This window comes from Anolis carolinensis, chromosome 4, assembly GCF_035594765.1.
Source record: "Anolis carolinensis isolate JA03-04 chromosome 4, rAnoCar3.1.pri, whole genome shotgun sequence".
NCBI classification, from domain to species: Eukaryota; Metazoa; Chordata; class Lepidosauria; order Squamata; family Dactyloidae; genus Anolis; species Anolis carolinensis.
The window spans coordinates 244,412,075-244,434,628 of record NC_085844.1 but is presented as its reverse complement, the minus strand read 5'-3'; the positions used below and the strand labels follow the sequence as shown (position 1 = coordinate 244,434,628).

Below are 22,554 nucleotides of genomic sequence, written 5' to 3'. Positions count from 1 at the left end.
AATCATTCTGGCTAATTGCAGCATTCATATTTGTCTCCAACAGACAAAAAAAGGAACAACCAGAAATATTGTATACAGTGTTCCCTCATTACTTCGTGGTTCACTTTTAGCGGATTCGCTGTTTTGCGGTTTTTCAATAAACGCTAAAAGATTATTATAAATCATATAAAATTACAATTTACAGACTAAGGAAGGGAGGAAGGAGAAGCTGAAGGGAGAGAAAAGGAGCCCAAGCGGCAACGGAAGGAGAAGGAGGCAATTTATCAACACACGATTGGTTGATAAAGACTTAAAATAGTGTATAAGTACTAAAATAATGTATAAATATTAAAATAAATATAGTGTCACTACTTTGCGGATTTTCACTTATTGCGGGTGGTCCTGGCACCTAACCCCAGCGATAAGTGAGGGAACACTGTATTCACAAGCTTTAGGAAATAACATATACTAAATTCTTCAATACTTTATTTCCCATACCACCACACTTTACCACAGCAATGCGTGGCCGGGCACAGCTAGTAGAATTATAGGAAGACAGTGTAAGGGCCCCCCAGTCCAACCCCCACTCTCAACAGATGGCAATCCAGCCTCTGTTTAAACATATGTTTCTTGAATTATGGTGTCAAGATGCAGGGTCACCGAAGGAGTTAATTGCCAATGTGTAATCAAGGTTGCTCTTTTGAATGTTTCAGTCAATGGACATTGAAGTGGATGAAAACGGGACTTTGGACTTAAGCATGAACAAGCACCGCAAACGTGAGAGCGCCTTCCCCAGCAGCAGCAGCTGCAGCAGTAGCCCCAGCATCAAATCCCCAGATGTGTCCCAACGCCAAAACAGCACCAGTGCCACAAGCAGCACCATGACCTCACCCCAGTCCAGCCACACATCCCGGCAGGATGAATGGGACGGCCCCATTGACTACACCAAACCAAACCGGCAGCGGGAAGAGGAGCCTGAAGAGGTAAATAACAACAGGGGAAAAACTGCACAACTCTCACATTGCTTGGAATAAGGGGATGTGTTGCTCCCTAGATGTTATCAGGCTGCAATAATGCACTGGAGGTTTCTAGAAAAACATTCTCTTCAGAAATATCTAGATCCTTCAGCATGATTGGTGGAAGTTAAACATAGAGTCACAATGGAGGACCGTCCTAGAGGATCCTAGAAAGAATATTTCCAATCAAATCCATGACTGGGTTGCTGTGAGTTTTCCAGGCCATATGGCCATGATCCAGAAGCATTATCTCCTGATGTTTCACCCACATCCGTGGCAGGCATCCTCAGAGGTTGTGGGGTATATTGGAAACTAGGCAAGTGGGGTTTATATATCTGTGGAACAATGTCCAGGGTGTGAGAAAGAACTCTTGTCTGTTTGAGACAAGTGTAAATGTTGCAATTGGCAACATTCCCCCAGGCAGGAAGCAGCCAGACTTAGAAGCTGCAAAGCCATTCAATTCCAATCAAGGTGGCCAATTGCAACATTCACACTTGCCTCAAACAGACAAGATTTCTTTCTCCCACCCTGGACCTTTCACAGATATATAAACCCCACTTGTCTAGTTTCCAGCAGACCTCACAATTTATTTATTTATTTATTTATTTACAGCATTTATATTCCGCCCTTCTCACCCCGAAGGGGACTCAGGGCGGATCACATTACACATATTAGGCAAACATTCAATGCCTTTTTTAACATAGGACAAAGACAAACAACAACATAGCTCTGAGCGGGCCTCGAACTTATCACCTCCTGGTCAGTGATTCATTGCAGTTAATTGCACTGGTTTGCTCTCCCGTCTGCGCCACAGCCCCGGGCACAACCTCTGAGGATGCCTGCCACAGATGTGGGTTCAACGTCAAGAGAGAATGCTTCTGGAACATGGCCATACAGCCCAGAAAACTCACAGCAACCCAGTGATTTTGGCCATGAAAGCCTTCTATAACAAATCTGTGACTAATCAAATTCACAAAAGTCATAACCACAAATATAGAGGAATGACTGTATTCCTGTCTCAGCCATTCCCATGTGCTACACAATCCTTTGCTGGTTTCTTCCAGTCAGAGCCTGCAATGCGTTCTTTCGCCTCTTCTGAAGCAGATGACCAGGAACTCCCTGAAGAAAATTTTGAAGAAAGGAAGTATCCTGGGGAAATCACCTTAACCAATTTCAAGCTTAAATTCCTTTCCAAGGAGATCAAGAAAGAGCTGCTTACGTGAGTTTTGCCACCTGGGCTATGAAGCCATATAGGAAGGAACATACATTGGACGGGACTAAAAGAAAGGGGCAATTAGGGCTCTGCACACTACACAGTTATGACACTTTATATGACTTTATATATGACACTACACAGTTATGACATTATAACTGCTGTGACTGCATCCTGTGGAACCCTGAGATATGTAGTTTGATGGTGCACTGAAACCCTTGGGCAGGAGTTTCTAAGTATCCTTCACTAAACTTCAAATCCCAGGATTGTTTACGATGGAGCCACACAAATTTAAGTGGCATTAAAGTGCTATAATTATGTAGTGTATTAAAAAAAATAGCCGGTTGATAAATTGGGTGTTTCTCTTTTTTAAAGTTTGTTGATGTTTCATACTTCAAGAGTCTTGTTTGATCTAAACACTTGAATGAAAAAACTTTAAAAGGTAACCTGATGTTCTAAATATTCCTGATTTTTAAGATGAAATGTTGCTTCTTGTGGTCTCCAATACCATTAATTATCTTGTGGAGGAGGAAATACTCCACTGAAGTACCAGAATCTTAGGATTCATTAATCTGATTATAAATGTAAAAAGGATAACTTTCCCCTTAAGTGTTTTTATGATTAGGACAGTTTTTCCAATGAAGCATTGTAATGGCAAAGAGCTTCCGTAAATATTATGGTCAGAATCCTATAGCGTACTCCCAACTATAGTATACTTATTAAGTCCGTGTTTGATTAGTGAATCAAACATAGGTAAATCTCATTGATACAATGGGTCTATTCTGATATGGAATTAACAATAAAGTTCTCAGACATTTCTTGTAATGGTATTCCCTAGACCCTTTTAAAATGTTTCCTGTTATGCATCCCGCTAACCAACATCCCAGGACTGGCAAACCCCAGCAATGGCTTTCAGTTCCTGATTTTGAACTGTAGATCACTCCTGTACTGAGTTGCCAGTTCAATATCATGTCAGATGGTGACATTTCTGGGCCAAAACCTAAGACCTGTTGATTGCCCCTGATGTTTTATTAATAAATATTACTCATTCAGTGTCAATCACAGCTGTTACAGCTTGTCATTCAAACACTATCTCAGGGAAGGGGAGAGAAAAATATATTTTCCTGTTGGGAAATTAAAATGGAAATCCTAGCTAAAGGAGTTGTTCTCCGATGAAGGTGAAATAAGGAGTTTTTCCTTCACATTTAAGGTGCTCTGTAGAATTAATGCACCTTAACTGCCATGGCTAGTGTTATGGAATCAGGGGAGTTGTAGTTTTGCTTTGTCTTTTAGCCTGCTCTGCCACAAAGTGCTGGTGCCACAGCAAACTAAAAATCTGAGAATTCCCTATCATTGAGCCATGATGGTTAAACAGCATTAATTCTACAGTAGGGCTTGCCCTTCGTACGGAGGAAGAAAAAGAAATATTTAATTTAATATCCTTGTTTCTAATCAAAAGACGGATGGAAAGCAAAATGAAGGGTGGACCTTAGTGTCACAATTACTGGGAGTGAAATGGAAAGCTAACTAAGTAAGCCAGTTGGAACAACAAAACAATTTGCAAATTGTAGCAAACTGATACTCTGCTAGGCGAGGGGTCAGAATCTGGGCTCACCAAAACTAGAAGATTTGCACCCTTATGTCTAATCGGGAGATGGTCCATGAAAACTGGAATCTCAGAACCAGAATCTGATATCTGGAAGCTCTAATAATGTATCCTCAATGGTTGTGTAGAGGAGGAAATCTCAGCAGGTGTTTCTTGTTACCTGGTTGCATGACAAGTAATAACTACTGAATTTGTTCATCTATACAACCATTATAAAATATAAGGGCCTTCTCCAGTTTTCACCAGCTGAATGGATCTCCTTTGTCTAATCCGGTGGCTGGCTCTTAAAGTAGACAGACATTCATGTAAACTAACACTAAGACTGCATGATGTGGTTTGAGCATCGGACTGCAACTCTGGAGAATAGGTGTTTGTTGCTTGTTCAGTCATGGAAACCCACTGACTATATCCACACTGCAGAATTATAGCACTTTGGCATCCTTTTAACTGTTCAAGCTTCACCCTATGGAATCCTAGGATTTGTAGTTTGTTGTGACACCAGAGCTCTCTGACAGATAAAGATAAATATTTCATAATACTGCAAATCTCAGAACTCTATAGCACTGAGCCATGGCAGCTAAAGTGGTATCAAAGTGCCATAATTCTGCAGTGCAAAGATGCAGTATCTATAAATGAATGTAAACTTGTAGTACAACAGTGGCACTGCTACTAGTAAGGTGTGTATTGGTATCTAGTAGAAATGTACATTTTGACTTATTTCATTTTCAGATGTAAAAACAAAAAAATGAAAATGTTTTATCCTTGTTGTCAACTGCCCCTACACAATGGGATTATGCAAGTGTTGATGCATTTTTAATTATTTTTCACTTCTTGGGATATGCACACACATATATTTTTTCTACCCAACTGCATACTGTAAGATCTCTGAACAATTTACAGTATAATCATTGTGTTTGCAAAACATACTTTTCTGCAAAAAAAAAAAAAAAAAAAAAACCAACACGCTGAGATCTTTCAGTATTTACATAGGATAAATCTACACTGACATAGTTGCTAATTGGCAGCACTATCTGGCTAATATCCCAATGGAGAATGCAGACTGGCTGCAATCTAGTAGGGGTCAACATAATGTAGTAGGTTCACATGCGGACCTATGCTCATCTGGGCCACACACCACTCCCTTAGAACACATCTGAAGTACCCCCCACCCACCCAACAAGGCCTCTCTGCTTTTCAGAGAGTAGACAAAATCACAGAAGTTTTCAGTTTTGTTGTTAATTGCCTTCAAGTACACTTCAACTTCTGACAGCCCCTATACATGGGAAATCTCCAGGTCACCATATCCCCAGCAGCCCTGCTCACGTCTTGCAGAATCAGGTTCACTGCTTCTCTGGTTTAGTCTATCCTTCTGGAATGTGGTCGTCCTCTTTTCCTATTGCCTTCTGCCTTACCAAGCATTATTGTCTTTTCTAGTGAGCCATGTCTTCTCATGATATGGCCAAAGAAAGTATGACAGTCTCAGTTTAGCCATCTTGGCTTCAAGCAAACTTCAGGCATGATTTCCTTTAAGACCCATTTATTTGTCTGTCTAGCACTCCACGTTATCAGCAGAACTCTTCTCCAGCACCACATCTCAAGTGAGTTGATTTTCTTCCTACCAACTTTATTCACTGTCCACCTTTCACAGCAATACATGGAAATGGGGAATACAATGGCATGGATCATCCTAACTTCAGGATCACACTAAGAAAAGCCCTTTCCTTGCAAAACAGTGTGTTTCCAGGAATACAAAGGTCTTCACCTGCTAATTGAGGCCCAGGAAAGAGGTAGCCAGCCCTTTTCAGCTGAATGCTTTAGTGAGTCATGAAATTATAGAGTTGAAATTATAGCGTCATGCAGTCCAACCCTTTGCCATGCAGGAATCAAAGCACTTCTGACAGATAACCATGGTCTCTGTTTAAAGCCTTCTGGTGAGGAAACTTCACCACTCTCTAATGTAGCAAGTACTTCCCAATGTTTAGATGGGATTCTTTCCAGATAGCAGGTTGGCTTCTTAAAGAAGCCTGTTGACTTCTCCCAATAGTAATCAGGACCTTCTCAAACCCCAAGAAATCAAATTGGCAGGGATGTCTATGAATGAGTGATCTCAACAGTTCTCCACAGTAGGAGAAGAGAGAAAGAAGGCCATTTGCAGGTAGATGATTATCATCAGGGAAACAGAGCAGAAGGCAAGCACCATGGTCTTGATCCAAATCACACAGTCCCACACACCATTGATAGCTGGTGGTATCCATATCAGTAGACAGATGAATCCACAATACCTTTAAAATTTTGGAGCCAGACGAAGTGCTGAACCTAAGTTTAGTCTGGGACTCTGACATCTTGGATATGTCCTTTAACATTTAGACCAAGCTCTGGAGCAAATACACTGCTCCACTTCCATCAGAGCCATCAGCCTCCATTTCATTCTATTTAACTCAGATCACATATTACCTGAACACATTTTTCCAATCCCATCAGAGTTGCTGAAATCAGATTCCTTTTCTATGTGATCCCATGGCCAGTAGTAACCCACACAAAGAAGGGAAGGAACCTCTAATTTATTTATTTTTTTAGCAAAGGTCCAATTCAGATGGAAAAGCAAAGCTGAGTTCACTCAGGCATGTATACAAATGTTATCTCATATCGCATCAGACCACTAGCCTGTCCAGTTTGAATTCTGGTTTGAATTCTGATTTCCAAGCCAGCTGGAAATCTTTCCAACCTTCCTTCCTAAGACAATATTGTATGGAAACAGGGGTATGGGAAATTGAGTCCAAAGACTTCTACATGCAAGTCAAATGCCCTAGCCCTTGAAAAGGAATTTCCTTTCCCAGTAATTTCAGGAGATATTAGAAGACTGGGCTTGGGATGTCAAGGATCCAGCATTGTTCAAAGAAATGCACTTCTGTCATGTATTCTGACATCAATCATAGAGCATCCAAATGCTCCAGATTTCATCATCCTGGGCAATGGGTACAATCAGCCTTCTGTATCCACAGCTTCCGTATTCATCAATTCAACTATCCATGGCTGGAAAACATTCAAAATCAATTCCAAAAGGCAGATATCATTGTTTCCAAAGAGATTACTCACTATGTTTTTCTACTTTTGCCCTGGAGTTTCTGTATAATAAAAGGTTTAAATCTATATACTGTAAACAAATTAAAGGTCTTGTATATTAGTGGTATTGCTAGAATAGACAATTTTGCTTCAGTGAATTTTTAAAGGTTTTTACTGTCTCCATTCGTAGCTTTCAGAATGTATTGATGTATTGCTGTAATCCACTTAATGTTCTAAAAGGTGGCTGGAAAATGAGATCCAAATATATATATAATAACCTGTGCATAATGGTGCTAATTTTCTTATTTGAATATTTGTTGTAAAGGTTGTTGATTTATTTGTAATTTCTCAGGGTAGGGGCATCATAGGATTGAGTAGCTTTTGGAGATTGCTTCTGGAAATCCAAAAAGAGGAGGAAAAGCAAACCTTTTTGGTAGATTCCAAAAGCGCCAGCAGAATTCTTTTATTAAAAAAAAATGATTGGCTATCTGAAAGTCAAGTATCCCTTATCCAAAATGCCAAAAATCAGAATTGTTCCATATTTCAGATTTTGTTCATATTTTTGAATACTTACATATGCATAATGAGATATCTTAGATATAGAAGCCGAGTTTAAATCCAAATTTCATTTGTGTTTTATATTTACACATTAAAGTAGTTTAATACATGATAGGTTAGTTAGATAGTTAGGCGGTAGGCTGTTACGAATTGTGGGAGCTGAAGTCCAAAACACCTGGAAAGCCAAAGTTTGTCCATACTTGATATAGACAATATTGGACAATTTTAGAATTCTGGATAAGGGGTCCTTAATCTGCTTTGTTGTATCAAGACAGGCCACTCACATCAGTTGGCTTTAGCTACTACCCTTTTCTATATAACTAAAGATATGGCCCACCATTTCATACCACCACTGTGCAAGCATGGATTTAATATTTTTAAAGAAGCATGCTTTTTGATCCTTATCCTCACACAGATCAGCTATCTCTACTAGAGTGCAATGTACAACTTCCAATTTCCAGGGTGAATCTACACTTTAGAATTAATACAGTTGGACACTACTTTAACTGCCATGGCTATATTCTACAGAGTCATGGGTGTTGTCATTTTACAAGATCTTTGACCTTCTCTGCCAAGAGTATTAATGCCTCATCAAATCTCAGGATTCCACAGCATTGAGCCATGACAGTTAAAGTAAAGTCAAAATGCATTAACCCTACAGTGTAGTGGAACCCCAGTGGCATCTCAGAAAGAAGGGGAGTTTTTTGCATCTATAAAAACACAATCAAGGTAGAATCTGGATTATACAATTGAAGATGCTTCTCTTGCACAAAGGCTGGATGTGCTTATGCATTTAGCTTCCCTCAAGCTTCATTACTCCTTTCAAGCTACCTCTACCCCACTTTCCCGCAACTCAATCCAAATCTGCTCCTCCCTACCCTATTCCCAAACCCCTCCTGTCAATCATGTCAAGAAAAGATAACTTCCAGGTCCAAAGGCAGCAGGTGCAAAGACAAAAATAGGAGGATACCATCAAAGCTTTGGAAATGTTTTGAACCACAGTTCCCAGAATCACCAAGCCAGCATGCTGGGAGTGGCAGTCCAAAAATGTTCACATTTCCCCAGCTTTGAGGATACTTTCATTCTCCTGCTCTGCATAAGGATATGGCTGGCTAAGGCCATAAGCCAGATAATGATTTAGGACATATCTACACTGTAGAATTAATTCAGTTTAACTACCATGGCTCAATGGTATGAAAACATGAGAATTGTCTTACAAGGTTTTTCATCTTCTCTGCCAAAGTGTGCTGGTGCCCCACCAAACTGCAAATCCATAGCATTGAGTCAAAACAGTTAAAATAGTGTCAAACTGCATTCATTCTACAGTGTAGATCCATCCTTAGAGGAAAACCAAATATCATTCTCCCAGCTCTACTTACAGATTAAAGATAGAGGGGATAGATACAACGATGAACCGACCTGCATCCTGTGACAATCTCTTTCCCTACACATGCTCTATTTCCACATACCAGGACAGATATTTATAAGCCATCCACGTTTTGTCCAGAAAAATAGGCAAGGCGCAGCCACTGTGCCACAAATCACATAAACTAGGTCCATTGGCACATGGACTGCCATGAAACTATCTATGCAGTTAAAACCATTGAAAATAATTAAATCAAAAAGACAAAAGGTAAAAGTCATTTTCAAAAGTCCATTAAAAGAAGGTGAAAAGTCATTTTTAAAACAGTGCACTACAGCTGTTCTTTAAAAAGCCTGTTGGAATTGAAAAGTTTTCATTTGTTGATGGAAGTACAATATGACATCTCCACGGTTTCACTTACCCATGCTCCAAAAAACAATTTTCACCCCAGGAAGTGTTTGTAGGCCTCTCTATGTCCTCCAGTGTGATTCTATGCACAAGTAGAGTCAAAAGATAGAGTTTGCTATTATCTATGGTTTCAGGTATTCATGGGAAGTCTTAAAATATATCCCCACTGGATACAGGATTTCTGCTGTATAGCAAGTAGGAATCCTGTATCCAGTAGCTTTATGAGAAATTGACTTCTATTATCAAGGATCAAATACTAAGGGCACTTCCAGACAGGCCCCAAATCCATGCCAAAGCGGATTTTAAAAGCTTTGGAAATCCCCACATGGACCAAAAACCCCAGGCTTTCCCAGGGATATGTCTACACACCATTCTAATTACAATTGGGATGGCATGCAGCCATGCAGTCCTCCTCCCATTTCCCTGTTAAAAGTAATGTTAAACTTACCTGGCCACCATAACATTCCTCCTCTCGCCAGAAGGGTGTGAGGAGAAACATTATGGTAGCCAGGTAAGTTTAACTTTATTTTTAGGGGGTTTTTTGGGAGCTTGGGGGAAGGGGGTGGGCATCATCCCGCACTTTTGGGCTTCAGGAACCCAACAGATTTGGGATGGCAAATGGAGACTCACTCACAGGTAGTCCCAGGTCTAGACTACCCAGAAGTGAATCCCCAAAGGCCCAATACCAGATTAGAAATGGACTTTTCAGGAAGTCTGATGAGGTATTTAATTAATTTGAAATAACTTAAGTTATTCCAAATTAATTCATTTTTACCAGAGGTGTTGTAAAAGCCAAACAGTAAAAGCCAAACAGGTCCTGCGTTTTGGGCCTGTCTGGATAGGCTCTTAGAAGGACCCTACCCAATCTCCCTGTGTATTACCTAAGTATTTAGGTGCATTCATTCTCCACCTTTCAGTCCTAATTCCTAATATGACTTATGTAAAAAGCAACGCAGAATGACAGTAATAATAAAAATTAAAAATCATCAGGACTTCAGATTCCCAAAGCATAATCAGATAGATATAGCTATAGCTATAGATATAGATATAGATACGCCTGGAATTAAACATTCAGCTACATTATTGTAGGTGAACCTTTCTGTGGAAAGCATTCTAAAATTGGGCCATCACCACTGAGAAGCCGCTTATGTTGATAGTTTCTCTGGAAATCCCATCTTATCTTGGAACATCCTTTCAAAAAGAAGATCCTAACTTATAGGTGGATATGGATGGAAGCAGGCAGTCCTTCAAGTACCCTGATCATATGCCACCAATGTTATGGTGGCATGTGACCATATGACCTGGTCATATGCCGCCAAAATAAAGTTTTATTTTTGCTGGAGAATAGAATACCCTTATGATTAACTGAGTCACCCACTTAAGAAGATGAATGAGAGGACTATGTAAAATGAAAGAAAGCATAATATGGTAAGGCCTCTATATCCACAGGGGATAGGTGCCAGCCAGACTGAGATTATCTGAAATTGTAGACACAATCAAATGCATGAATTCTGGTCCTGGCATATCATAGAGCTGCATTGGAGGATGCAGAAATTCCTCAAGAGGTACCCTCTTGGGGAATTTGCTAGATCCACCAATGCAATTCTATGGGAGCATACCATATAATTGCCTGGAGGATCTAGCAAATTCCTAGAGAGATCATTTTCACCTGGGTGTGGGTAAGTGAAATCACGAGTATGGGTTGTACAGTTACGGAGTGAAATGGCCTCATTTCAAGACCACATATGGGCTTCCTTGCAAGGTCTTCGGTAACTTCCCTTCCACCCAAGTTCTACAGAAGAAGAATTTTCTTCTCCTTTTTTATATTTTTAAATTTTTTTACATATGCATGAATCTTACTGATTTATTTAAATTTTTTTTGCCACTCACATTTTTTTCCCCATAATTATTTTTGTTCAGTTGCCCAACCCCAGGCTGTGATGGCAGCGGACACATCACGGGGAATTATGCTTCTCACCGCAGGTTAGTTGACCTTACCTACCCTATTCTTTCAGGTTCTGACAGTCTCTTAAAGATCTCTTTAAAAAAAAAAGTGGATGCTTTGGTTCTATTCCCCCCTTTCTTTTACCTCCCTTCCTTTTTTTTTTTTTTTTAGCTTACCCAAATATTCCATCTCTTCTTTTTCAGCCTTTCTGGTTGCCCTCTTGCTGACAAGAGCCTCAGAAATCTCATGGCTGCCCACTCTGCTGACCTCAAGTATGTTTGCGCTAAACTGGAATCTCTCTTCCCTCTTCTCTTTCTCTCTCCCTTTTGCTATGGCTCTCGGCTCTCGCTTCTTCCTCCTTTCCTTGCACTTTTCCTTTAGAAAAAAACCAATCGGAAACCTGCCTGTGAATCAGATCTATCCTAATCTGGCCAATAGACATTTCTGTAATAGAAGAGAAAGCATCATGTTGTAGGAGGGCAAATTCTGGAAGATGAAGGACACCATGAGCCTCATGAAAAACATACCTTTTTTTGCCCCAAATGCCATCGAAGATCCTCTAGGGATCCTTGGGAAAACCTTCAAGTTGTTCTTGAGACCAAGAGAAAACCTTTTATAAACAACAGGGAGTGAATGGACATCACTTCCTATTTGCTTTATGTTCCAAAAAAGTTTAAAACAAAAATGCTAAACAGAAATGCCAAAATGTGGCGGGCATGTCCCCCACAACCCCAGAAGGCATTTGGAGCCAAAATGCTTTTGAAAAAAATTGTAAAATCTTTGTTTGGCATACAAGATACCCAGGGAACTTCCAATGCAGTGGGAAATGCCCTCTTCACCTTCTAGTTGTGTTTTGTGGGCATTTTAGAGAAAAACAAATCTGATATGCAAAGAAAATTACCTCCTGTGAGGCCCATAGGCCTGATTTTATCCACCCCTGTTGAAGAGTATTAAAAAAAAACCAAATTGATTTTGATTGGACTGTCTTGGAGGATGGAGACTTTCTTTGGAAGTCTTTAAACAAAAAATGGTTAGACGTCTCTAAGTTGTGTATTCCTGCCTGGCTAGGGAATTGGCTAGGTGGCCCTTTTAGTCCTTTCCAAATCTATGATTTGATGTCATTTGTGCATGAGTTCCTCTGAACCACAGGCAGATTTTTATTGGCTCTCTTGGAAATATGCTATCCTCTTTTCCTCCCACGTCTTCCTTCTTGATCTTCTAGAGATTGCAACATCACCGGTATTTTTCTTGCATAATAAAGCAACACCATTTTTGTCAGGTGGAGAACATACATCCCATATTTTACACATTTCTGTAGACAATAAATGGATGACAGTGCAGCCTCTTTCTGCATATTTTTCAGTGGTTCTATTTCTCTGAATCCAGTTTATTTCAACACTGTCCCAGAATCAAGTCACTTGCATTTGAGTTGTATGTTAACATGAAGTCCCAGTTGCTGAAAAATAATATTAATGGTAAATTGAAGGAGGGAGGGGAGGACAAACTGAAAACTTGATAATTTTGAAATCACACATCTATCTAACCCTCATGTATAGGCAATTGCGATTGTTCCTTTGCCAGACCAGTTCTCATATTTATGCTTGAAGCTTGCTTTAATTCTTGTTCTTGGTGGTTCTGAGTTTACATGTTTATTTTTTTGACATTTTCCAACTGTTATGATGCTGAGTTTGCTTTCTTGTTCAACCTGGGCAGAATATTAAATTGGCTGCAACAATCATCCAGCCTTTTCCCTAACATAGATCTGCCTGATGTTCTATTGTTCCGATAAAAACCATCTGTACAAAATATTCTTCTAGTGTGACTCCATGGTCAACTTCTGCCACAAAGTATGCTGGAGAACCTAAAGATTCCTAAGGATAACACTTCTCTAGACATTCCTAGAGCAGTGGTTCCCACATTTCCTAACAGCTGGTCAGCTGGCTGGGATTTCTGAGAGCTGAAGTTCAAAACACCTGGAGGACCAAAGGTTGAGAACCACTGCAGAACCTCCAGCACAACTCTATGGACAACTTCTGGCAGAAGTTGACCACTGAGTCACATTGAAGTATTTTGAGATACCTAAAGAGGTGTTATTTCAGGTTAAAGGTTCTTTTTATTTGCAGGTTTTCCACTTCTACAGGGGTCCTGCACCCCTAACCCTTGCAGAGGTGGAAGGCCTATTGTAATTCTGCTTGGAAATGCAGCTTTCAAAATATATTTCACAGGAAAAATAATGGATAATTCTAATTTATTCATGTAAAGGATTTAAATGTTAGAAAAAAAAGAAGTCCCTGGTTCTGGATAATTACCAAAGAGATCCATTAACCTTGCTCAATTGGACATAAGCTGTGATCGCAAAGCCACATCTAACATCTCATTTGAACTCTTCAAGGCTACCAAACAGAATATTCAGTGTGCCTTAGTCAGGGCTTGAAAATGATATTTTGATTCCTAGCACACAGAATCCCTAAGACAGCACAACCACCATGTTAGCTGGGGAATTCTAGGAGTTGTAATCCAAAAATAATTTTTCCATACTCTGACTTTGGACATGCCATGCAGTTTGTGGCAACTGAAAGCCTCAATCAGTCCAGTATTGTTGGGGTTTTTTCACATATTTTAATAGCAGAATTTCATGTTATAAACAACTGACTTCCCCAGAAAGGTAAGTTCTTTATAGTCCAAAAAGTTCTTTTACCCTTCACAGATGTCTGATGGGTTATTTTTGACGAGTGAGAAAAATGCAGAGGGGATCACAATGTTATGTTAATTAGAGTTTGTTCATAAAAGCTCTGCTTGTGACTTTCCTTAAGATTCTCCATTGCAGCATTAGTGACTTGCATGTGTGAGTGTATGATCAGATCTAACACTTCAGGTAGAACTTTCATATCACCATCACTTAGTGCTTTTTGAGCGGTGTCAGCTGGTTCATTCAGCTACCAAATAATCAAAAGTTGGAGAAATCAAAACGATGTACTTGCATTGTGTTTATTTACTAGCACGTGGGACAAAGTGCTAAACTCAGATCATTGCCCTGGGAAGTGCAATATGTCTTAATGAGAAGTTAATGAAGCTTGAGGGGATATTAATGGTTGTTATAGAAGTTTCAATGGCTGCTGTGGAAGAAGCAGAGTATGGATTGATGTATAAACAAATTATTATTTGTTGCTAGGTTGTTGTTAACAGCTATTGTGGTGTTGTGGACTAGGACTCTGGAGACCAGAGTTCAAAAACCCACTCAGCCATGGAAACCCACTGGGTGACGTTGGGCAAGTCATTGTATTCAAAGGAAGATGATGGAAAACTCCTTCTGAAAAAAAAAACTTGCCAAGAAAACCCCATAATGTTGTTGTTAATACATTATGGTCCTTCTACATGTGCACGCAACACAGTAGCAGTGTTGTGCACTGAACCCCAGCATGACCCTCCCCATCCACATTTTCAAGGAAGCAGTTGTTGCGATTGACAGATATCTGTTCCCCTATCACTGAGGAAGGAGTTGGCTACTGTTTCTATCCCCACTGAGCTGCTTCCCATTATAACAGGCAGAAATGGGGTCTCTGTCACAATTCCATTTCATTTTGGAGATGACTGGCATTGGGGGAAAAGTGGGAACAGATTCCCACTAATGGCAGTAGCTGCTGTCAGGAAAGTGGAGATTGGTGAACCTTTACCGTCCCTAAGTAGCTCCTAAACTAGGGGCTATGTAGGGACTGTCAATACATAGCTATCACAAGTGTGCAACTCCAGGTTGTGCATTCACAACTGTGATGCAGGAATCCAGTCATGATAATAATAGTTTCATCTCTGTGTGCGAATGTATAATAATGTATATTTTAACATTTATTATTATAAAATGGTAATGGGAAGAAAGATTAGGGCATCAGACAGAACTCATTTTGTCAGATGCACTTCACTTAGGGTGCATCTATACTGTTTTATGCAACATTAGCTGCCCTGATTCAATGCAATGGAATCACAGGATTTGAAGTTTTACAAGGTCTTTAGTGTTCTCTGCCTAAAGGTGTTGGTGTTTCATCATACTACAGCTCCCAGTATTTCATACCATTGAGCCATGGAAGGTAAAGTCGTATCAAACTGCATTAATTCTACAGTGTAGATGCATCTTCAAGAGTGCTGCTTAATTTATTCATTTTCCTTACTTTTTCACTTTATGTAGAAGCAAACTGACACACAGAAATGTAATTTATTGCTAATTTTCTTCTCAAAGCAAATAGCAAGTTACTTTATCCATTTTCTTCATGATTCTTGTTTTTGAAGTTCAACACAAAAATATTATTTTCTATGCAGAAAATTTTCCTCGCACACAGAAAACTGTTTTCTGAGCAAAATAATAAGGTGGCAATTTTGTGTAGAATAACTCCTAATCTGCAAAGATTCTAATCTCCACGGAATTCATCTTGTCAGAATTTCCTAACATCTGAAAAACATGTTTTTCAAATATTTTTGATTTTTTAAAAATATTCTTCCCATTTTTACTAACACCATGCCTTTGACATTGCTAATATTGGTTGTTTTGTTGTTGTTGATTGTGACCACAGTATTATTACCCTCTCATATCTAGCTAGGGTAAATCACACTTATCTACAAGACAGTCGATAAAATTCTATAACAATCTTGATGTGTAAAATAAATAAACACTTGATGAAGTATTTTTATTACACATTTGAAGAAACTAGTTCTGTGGGTCTCACCTCTGTTACTCTTAAATAGTTCATAAGCTACATGCCCCTGTTAAAAAAAACCACTTATCCATGGAAAATTGATAAAGTTTGGTGTTTTGCTTTCTCCTCAAAACTGACTTTCCTTCAATGTGTTTTCTGTCTGGGCATGTACGGTATGACCCTTGTATCCATGAGGGTACATTCCAAGAACCCATGGGTTCCTGAAATTATGAATAATTTCAAACCCTTTAAAAAAAAACTATACTTGGGCTGGAAGTGTGCAATGGAATTAGACTGGAGGATCTAGAGAGCCTCACAAACAGTTCTGAAGGGAATAATTTTTGCAGCTTGGGTAAGTGAGACCATGGATATTAAACCTGTGGACAAGGGCTTCATGCTGCATTTTTGTGAAGCATTGGGATGCTGTGAAATATCTTTTGCTAACTCGTATCAGGACCAGCCTAGAAAAACCTGCCAGCCCACTAGTAGTAAGACATAGTGAAAAGCCACAGAAAATGGAGTATACTTCTGAATGAATCTTGGATTTTATCAATATATGTAACTAATGTGGGCAAGTGGCTTTTGTGTCAGTGGTCCAATGTGGTATTGGTGTATCATGATCAAGCTCAGTGGTAAAGGTCTGGCAGGATGCATCAATGTCAAATCAAGCTCAGAAGTGAGTTTAGATGTTGCATTGTCCTAGAGTAGATGATCATGCAAAACACTTTCCCAGTATTTATGGTGACTTGGCCTTTGAGACCTAGCCACAGATCATAAAAGCCATGCTTCAATCAATCAAGAATGTATTATTATCCATGGGAAAAGTGACAATGTAGCTTCTTCAGGGTAGATTTTACCTTCTGCATCAGCATCAACATTCATTGAAAATAAAAGAAAGCACACATGAAATAATAACATCTCTAAGAGCAAAAGGAAGCAACAAATCCGAAGTATTACTGGAAATGTATGTTAAAGTCACACAGGAAAAATGGGAAAATACAAAGTAGTTTAGCATGAAAGATTAATTTTACTTTCCAAAAATGTAACCTCTGGAACAAGAGGGCATCTAAAGAGGGAAGCAGTTGAGTGAAGCATTCAATCACCAATGTCAAATTCTTTGATGGTTTTCTTTGAACAGAGTCTTCTCATCCAAGACTTTTTAAATACAGCTGAATAAGGGTTGTTTACGCACATTCAAGTCTGCAACAGTAACAGTGAATGCGGCAAAACTGTTGAATTTTTCATTCCAGCCATTTGCAGTCTTTGCTTGTGCCTCACTTTTCATCTTCATTCGCTGGTGATGGAAACAGGAATGTTATCCACATTTGCTTTGGTGGGTGTTTTTTTTTATCAGCTGGATATCCAAAATGATATTTCAAAATCCAAATTAAGTCTGCAACATCTTCAGTGAGAAATTATTAAGGATATTACACAAAGGACAGAAAACTGGCTAGCAAATATCTATGGTGTAACAATTGTCTGTGAAATCATTTGCTAATTTACATTTACCTGGTTGTGGAAACCAAAGTGTAGCTGTATTGACTTTTGTCCTAAATAAGATTATCCAAATATTAAGAAAGATTTTGGCCTGCAATCCTTACTACTTTTCCTTCTTTTGTCATCACCCAGGTGCCCAACTCCCGGCTGTGATGGCTCCGGTCATATAACAGGAAATTATGCATCACATAGGAGGTATGTTGGATGAGTGAATGGACATATTAGTGAAGACTGGGGGATCATCCAGAATTGCAAGATGTGTTGATGGTGCTTTGGATGGTGCTAATGTAGGGAAATGGGAAAAGGCAGTAGATGGCATTTCCAGTAGGCTTTTTCATCCCTTGTTGTAGGCAACAATAGGGGGATTCAAGGTCTGGAAAAGCATTCCAAATGAATAATAATCAGGCAAAGAGTGAGGCAAAAAAGTAAAGGCGTCAGCAGTAAAAATGAAGTAATGGAGTGTCCTTCCGATAACTTTACAATTGTGAGGCAACGAAAGAGCAGTCACAGAACACAGAGCAAAAACAGGAAAGGTGACTTGATACAAGAAGAGAAAATGCACTTTCAAAAGTATCCACAGGATAAAAATGACCAAATATTTCTTAAAATATTGCGATCCTTTTCATATGCAAACATGTGTGTGATGTTGCCACATATGTATGCAAAACTCCCAAGTCAAGAGCTTTCCACAAAAGGAAATAGTGCAGAAAATGGGTGAAAGGAAGGTGGAAAGACGCTTATTTCCCAATAACTCATGGCATTTTCAAACATTTTGTGGCGTGTCTATTTCTATGTGTGCACTCAAGTAAAGTGTTGACTTATGGTAACCCCATGAATTTCACGGAATTCTATAATGCACTGAATCCTTAGAAGTGGTTTTATCAGTTCCTTCCTCTGAACTATTCCAATCTCATAAATGTTTACTCAGGAGCAAGCCCCATTGAGTTTAATGGAGCTTATGTCATCTTGCACCTTCTGTCACATGGTGGTTTTTTTATGCGAGGGATAGCCTTTGCATGCACATGTTGTCCAGGAAGGTGACCTATTCTGTGCAAAACTAGAATGACAGACCTTTTTAATGAGGCAGGGCATCACCAGTCTGGGAGGAATATGTAAGGTGTAAGACATGCTGAAACACATACAAAAGATACAACTGCAGTTGGAGCAGAAAATACATTAAAGGGCTATTAAAAGAATGCTGCTTAGCAAAATGTCTGTTCTTCAAACACATTCAGCACCTTGGATAGGTCCTTTAAAGGTTAGACCTCAGATGAGTCATTTAAAACCCAGATTTACTATTCCACTGATTTGGAAGGCATTGGTCACCACTACACTTTACACAATGACTGCTAGCCGCACCTCAAAGTTTGTGCAATTTCTATCACACTACTCCCCAAACCATGATTTAAGTATAAATATATGCAGAGGTAAAATGCCATGTCAGTTGATCTCCATCCCCACAGGCACCCTCCATGGTCTAACTGTGATTGCAGAGTTCTAGCTACCAGGGAAACATCTGTGCACACAAAGTTGTGTGTCTATACGCCTTTCCATTTCAGAGACCCATCCCAAAAACTTGGGCATCAAGATAAGATTATGGGAAGAGTAATTGGGGCGAAAGTACTCAAGCAGCCCAGCCATCACCAGCTGGTTGGGGACATTTTCATCCAAATTATTATTTATTTATTAGCTTTTGCCCAGAATATATCACAGTCTCTTCTATGAAACTACCTTTTTTGGGCAATGCTGGAGATATGTACTTAGTGATAAGCAATTGCCTAGATCTTCTTAGAAGCCAAAGTAACAAAACTGAGGCTTTCATGCTTTGGGCATATCACAAGATGATGTGACTCATTGGAAAAGGCAACAATGCCCAAAAAAAGTAGAACGCAACAGGAAAAGAGGAAGACTGCATTACTGATGAATTTACTCCATTGGAGAAGTCAGTTTTCAAGGTCCAAGTAGAACTGTGAATAATAGAAAGTCTCCCATTCATAGGATCACCATGAGTCCAACTCCATTTGATGGCAAATAACAACAATTACCTATGGTAATATTTGAAGTCATGCCCTGCCAGCCAGTGCTAGCCTATGAGCCATTGGCTGCTACCCTACTGAAAATGTCTAGGAAAGAAACAGTTTTAGCCAATGGACATAAATATAGTGGGAAAACTGGGTTGTTGTGAGTTTTCTGGGCAGTATGGCCATGTTCCAGAAGCATTCTCTCCTGACGTTTTCCACATGTATGGCAGGCATCCTCAGAGGTTGTGTGGTCTCTGAGGACACCTGCCATAGATGTGCGTGAAACGTCAAGAGAGAATGCTTCTGTAACATGGCCATACAGCCTGGAAAACTCACAGCAACCCAGTGATTGCAGCCATGAAAGCCTTCAACAATACATTGAGCATCTCTATGGGGAGAAATTGTTCCAAGACACATAGTGGGGAAAGCTTGCTGGTCCTCTATATCAGATAGATGAAGAAGCACTGATTTAAGAAATCTGTACAGATCCAGAATCAGCTTTATCCGTATGTAATGTTATAATTCAGAAATAACATTACCTGCTCTATGATTGACTTAGCCAGAAGAACCTACAAAACAAACCTGTTAACACAGGCATGGGCAAACTTCGGCCCTCCAGATGTTTTGGACTTCAACTCCTACAATTCCTAACAGCTGGTAGGCTGTTAGGAATTGTGGGAGTTGAAGTCCAAAACACCTGGAAGGCCGAAGTTTGCCCATGTCCATGTTAACATATTATTTTTGTGTCTATTTCTCCCACATTGTCTTCCTTGGATCTTTTACAGAATGTTTGCTATGTATTAAAAGAGATGCATATACAGTATGCGTATTTTATAAATCATCATTCCAATCCCACAGACATTTCTATTTCCTCAAACACAATGGACATATTTCCAGAGTGTTCCAAAGTTAGAAACAAGTGAGCCTTGCTTTCATCTCTCTAATCTGATTTTTTTAAAGAAAAACATTTCCCAGAATCAGATTAGAAGCTCTTTCTTCAGCAAAATAAAAGACAAAGGGATCAGATTTTAGCTGACACATAATTCCTGTTAATAACATTGCCTATTTATGACTTCTATTATCTTTCGTGAACATTAATGGGGACCTCACAGTCTCCCATTTGAGCAGTTCCATTAACAGCTGCTGCCTGCTAGCAAATGCCTTCTTATCTAGGCACTATTAATTGCAAAGTATTTCCCCTTCAAAGTGAACAGCTTCCTTTCTTTTTCTTCTTAATTTTCACCACCATGTCCCCCCTTGTGAGGTGTGGGAAACAGAATTATCAAGATCAAAGCACATACAGGAGGAATCAAAGGCAGAAATTGTTCCTTTTTGCTGGTTGTTCAGTTGAGGTGAGGGAGGGATTTGCAGAAAGGTGGTGGTTCTATGCAATAGAGAAATATGCAAAGGTTCGATTATCTGCTCATCCATGGGCTTTAACAAGGCACAGGCCTTCTTTTTATGTCACAAAAAGTAAGAGTTCCAGGATTCCTTGGATATCACATTTACAATCACTGCTTCCTTAAGGTGCGTCTATACTATAGAATTAATGCAGTTTGGCCCCACTTTAACTCAATATTAAGGTATTGTGGTTTGATGAGGCACAAGCTCTGTTTGGCAGAGAAGGCTAAAGACCTTGTCACATGACAACTCCAATGATACAATGGCATTGAACCATGGCAGATAAAGTGGTGTCGATCTGCATTAATGCTTCAGTGTAGATATACTGTGTCCAGTTTCTCCAACTGTGATGGTCAGTGGCTAAATAACCCACACTCTTCAGTGGTATATCTCTACCACTAATTAATCTCAGTTTCCCAATCTGTCACATGTTACCGAAGAGCTTTTGAATGGTGATTCAAATTCTATCTGAATCAAAACCTCAGTTAGGTGTCATCAGACAATATGGTCTTTATCAAGTAGTGCATTTTATTTATTTATTTTTGGAATAGTGCTATTGTGGTCCTATGGTGATTTCACTCAGATGGTTTGTCAGCTTGTTTAGAGATCTTCTCAAAGCATGTATCATCACTGAGACCACAGTTGTTTTCTAGTACAGATTGTCAGGAATTCTGGAAACCAAAACACAATCGACCCTCCACATTTCTGGCTTTGACCTTTGTGAAATTTGGTTAAAAGATTCTCTCTAGAAATCTCTAGGTCCTCCAACTTCCACTGGACACTGGAGGACCTAGAGAGAACAATGCAATTCAAAATATGAATTTTTTGGGATGAATTTGGCATCCCAAACCCCAAAATGATCTGAGATGTGCTCCATCATGTAGTTCTTTCACAACTTGCCTTGACGTTTCCATGTTGTAAGATGTGGACTGAGAACACTGAAATTAAAAATGAACTTGAGAAAGAACTGTGCATGGTGATTGTGGTTTTGTTTTGTTTTTTCAAGTTCAGAACCTTAAAATGTATTTAAAATAGTAACAATGTTGAAATAAGAGTTTCATCACAGGCTCATGAAAAGCAAAAAATCAATTTTAAAACATACTCATTAAACAAGGAAAATAACAAATACATTCTGGATTTTTGAATATCCCAAATTTTGGACTTCCAGATTTTAAAAAATATTCAAACTTTATTGTCAACCTTAGATTTCTATGCATCACGGTGTTGCCTATAACTGTTGGTGGCTGCCATTCACATTTGATTCTGTTGTTATAGACTGTGGAAAATTCCTTGCACAAAATCCAGAACTTTATATTTTCCGTTCCCTCGTTCTTCATTTCACTCCCCAAAAATTTAGCTTATCCTGCACTCCTAATCTAATTCTGAATATGTGCCTTTGGGGCAGGCAGCTTGCTTATTCCTATTGTGTGTTCATTAGATAAGACAAGCCATTAATCAAAATCAAGGGGGCAGGGTGGTGACTGAGGCTTGGTGCCAACATATGTGCTGCTGGACAAGCTGCAAATATGATGCTCTTTCTTCTTCTCTTTTGAAAAAAAATAGTCTATCAGGCTGCCCTCGTGCCAAGAAAAGTGGAATCAAGATTACCCCCACAAAGGATGACAAAGAGGATCCAGAGCTGATGAAGTAAGTAGCAGAATTTTTCTGAGCAGGTCTCTTAAATTATCCTATTCTGAATGCCTTACACAAAACGTAGATATGAAGAAACAATGCATACAACTTAATGTACTTACACAAAACTCTTAGAACACAATGGACTAAAACTGTCAAAGAATCAT

General features: G+C 39.3%; 1 protein-coding gene across 10 annotated transcripts in view; it reads left to right on the top strand.

Annotated features, from left to right (window-relative positions):
* The window catches only part of myt1 (myelin transcription factor 1), a 168,210-nt gene that overhangs the window by 119,145 nt on the left and 26,511 nt on the right, over positions 1–22,554 (top strand). For 4 of the 10 annotated variants that reach the window (XM_008110205.3, XM_008110204.3, XM_062979063.1 and 1 more), the window contains exons 13-19: positions 693–962; positions 2,060–2,214; positions 5,368–5,412; positions 11,127–11,189; positions 11,355–11,423; positions 17,466–17,528; positions 22,319–22,402. In XM_008110205.3, the coding sequence (XP_008108412.2) occupies positions 693–962; positions 2,060–2,214; positions 5,368–5,412; positions 11,127–11,189; positions 11,355–11,423; positions 17,466–17,528; positions 22,319–22,402 (749 nt within the window). The remainder of the gene's footprint in view (positions 1–692; positions 963–2,059; positions 2,215–5,367; positions 5,413–11,126; positions 11,190–11,354; positions 11,424–17,465; positions 17,529–22,318; positions 22,403–22,554) is intronic. The other 6 variants (XM_062979061.1, XM_062979058.1, XM_062979065.1 and 3 more) reach the window with 4 other exon arrangements.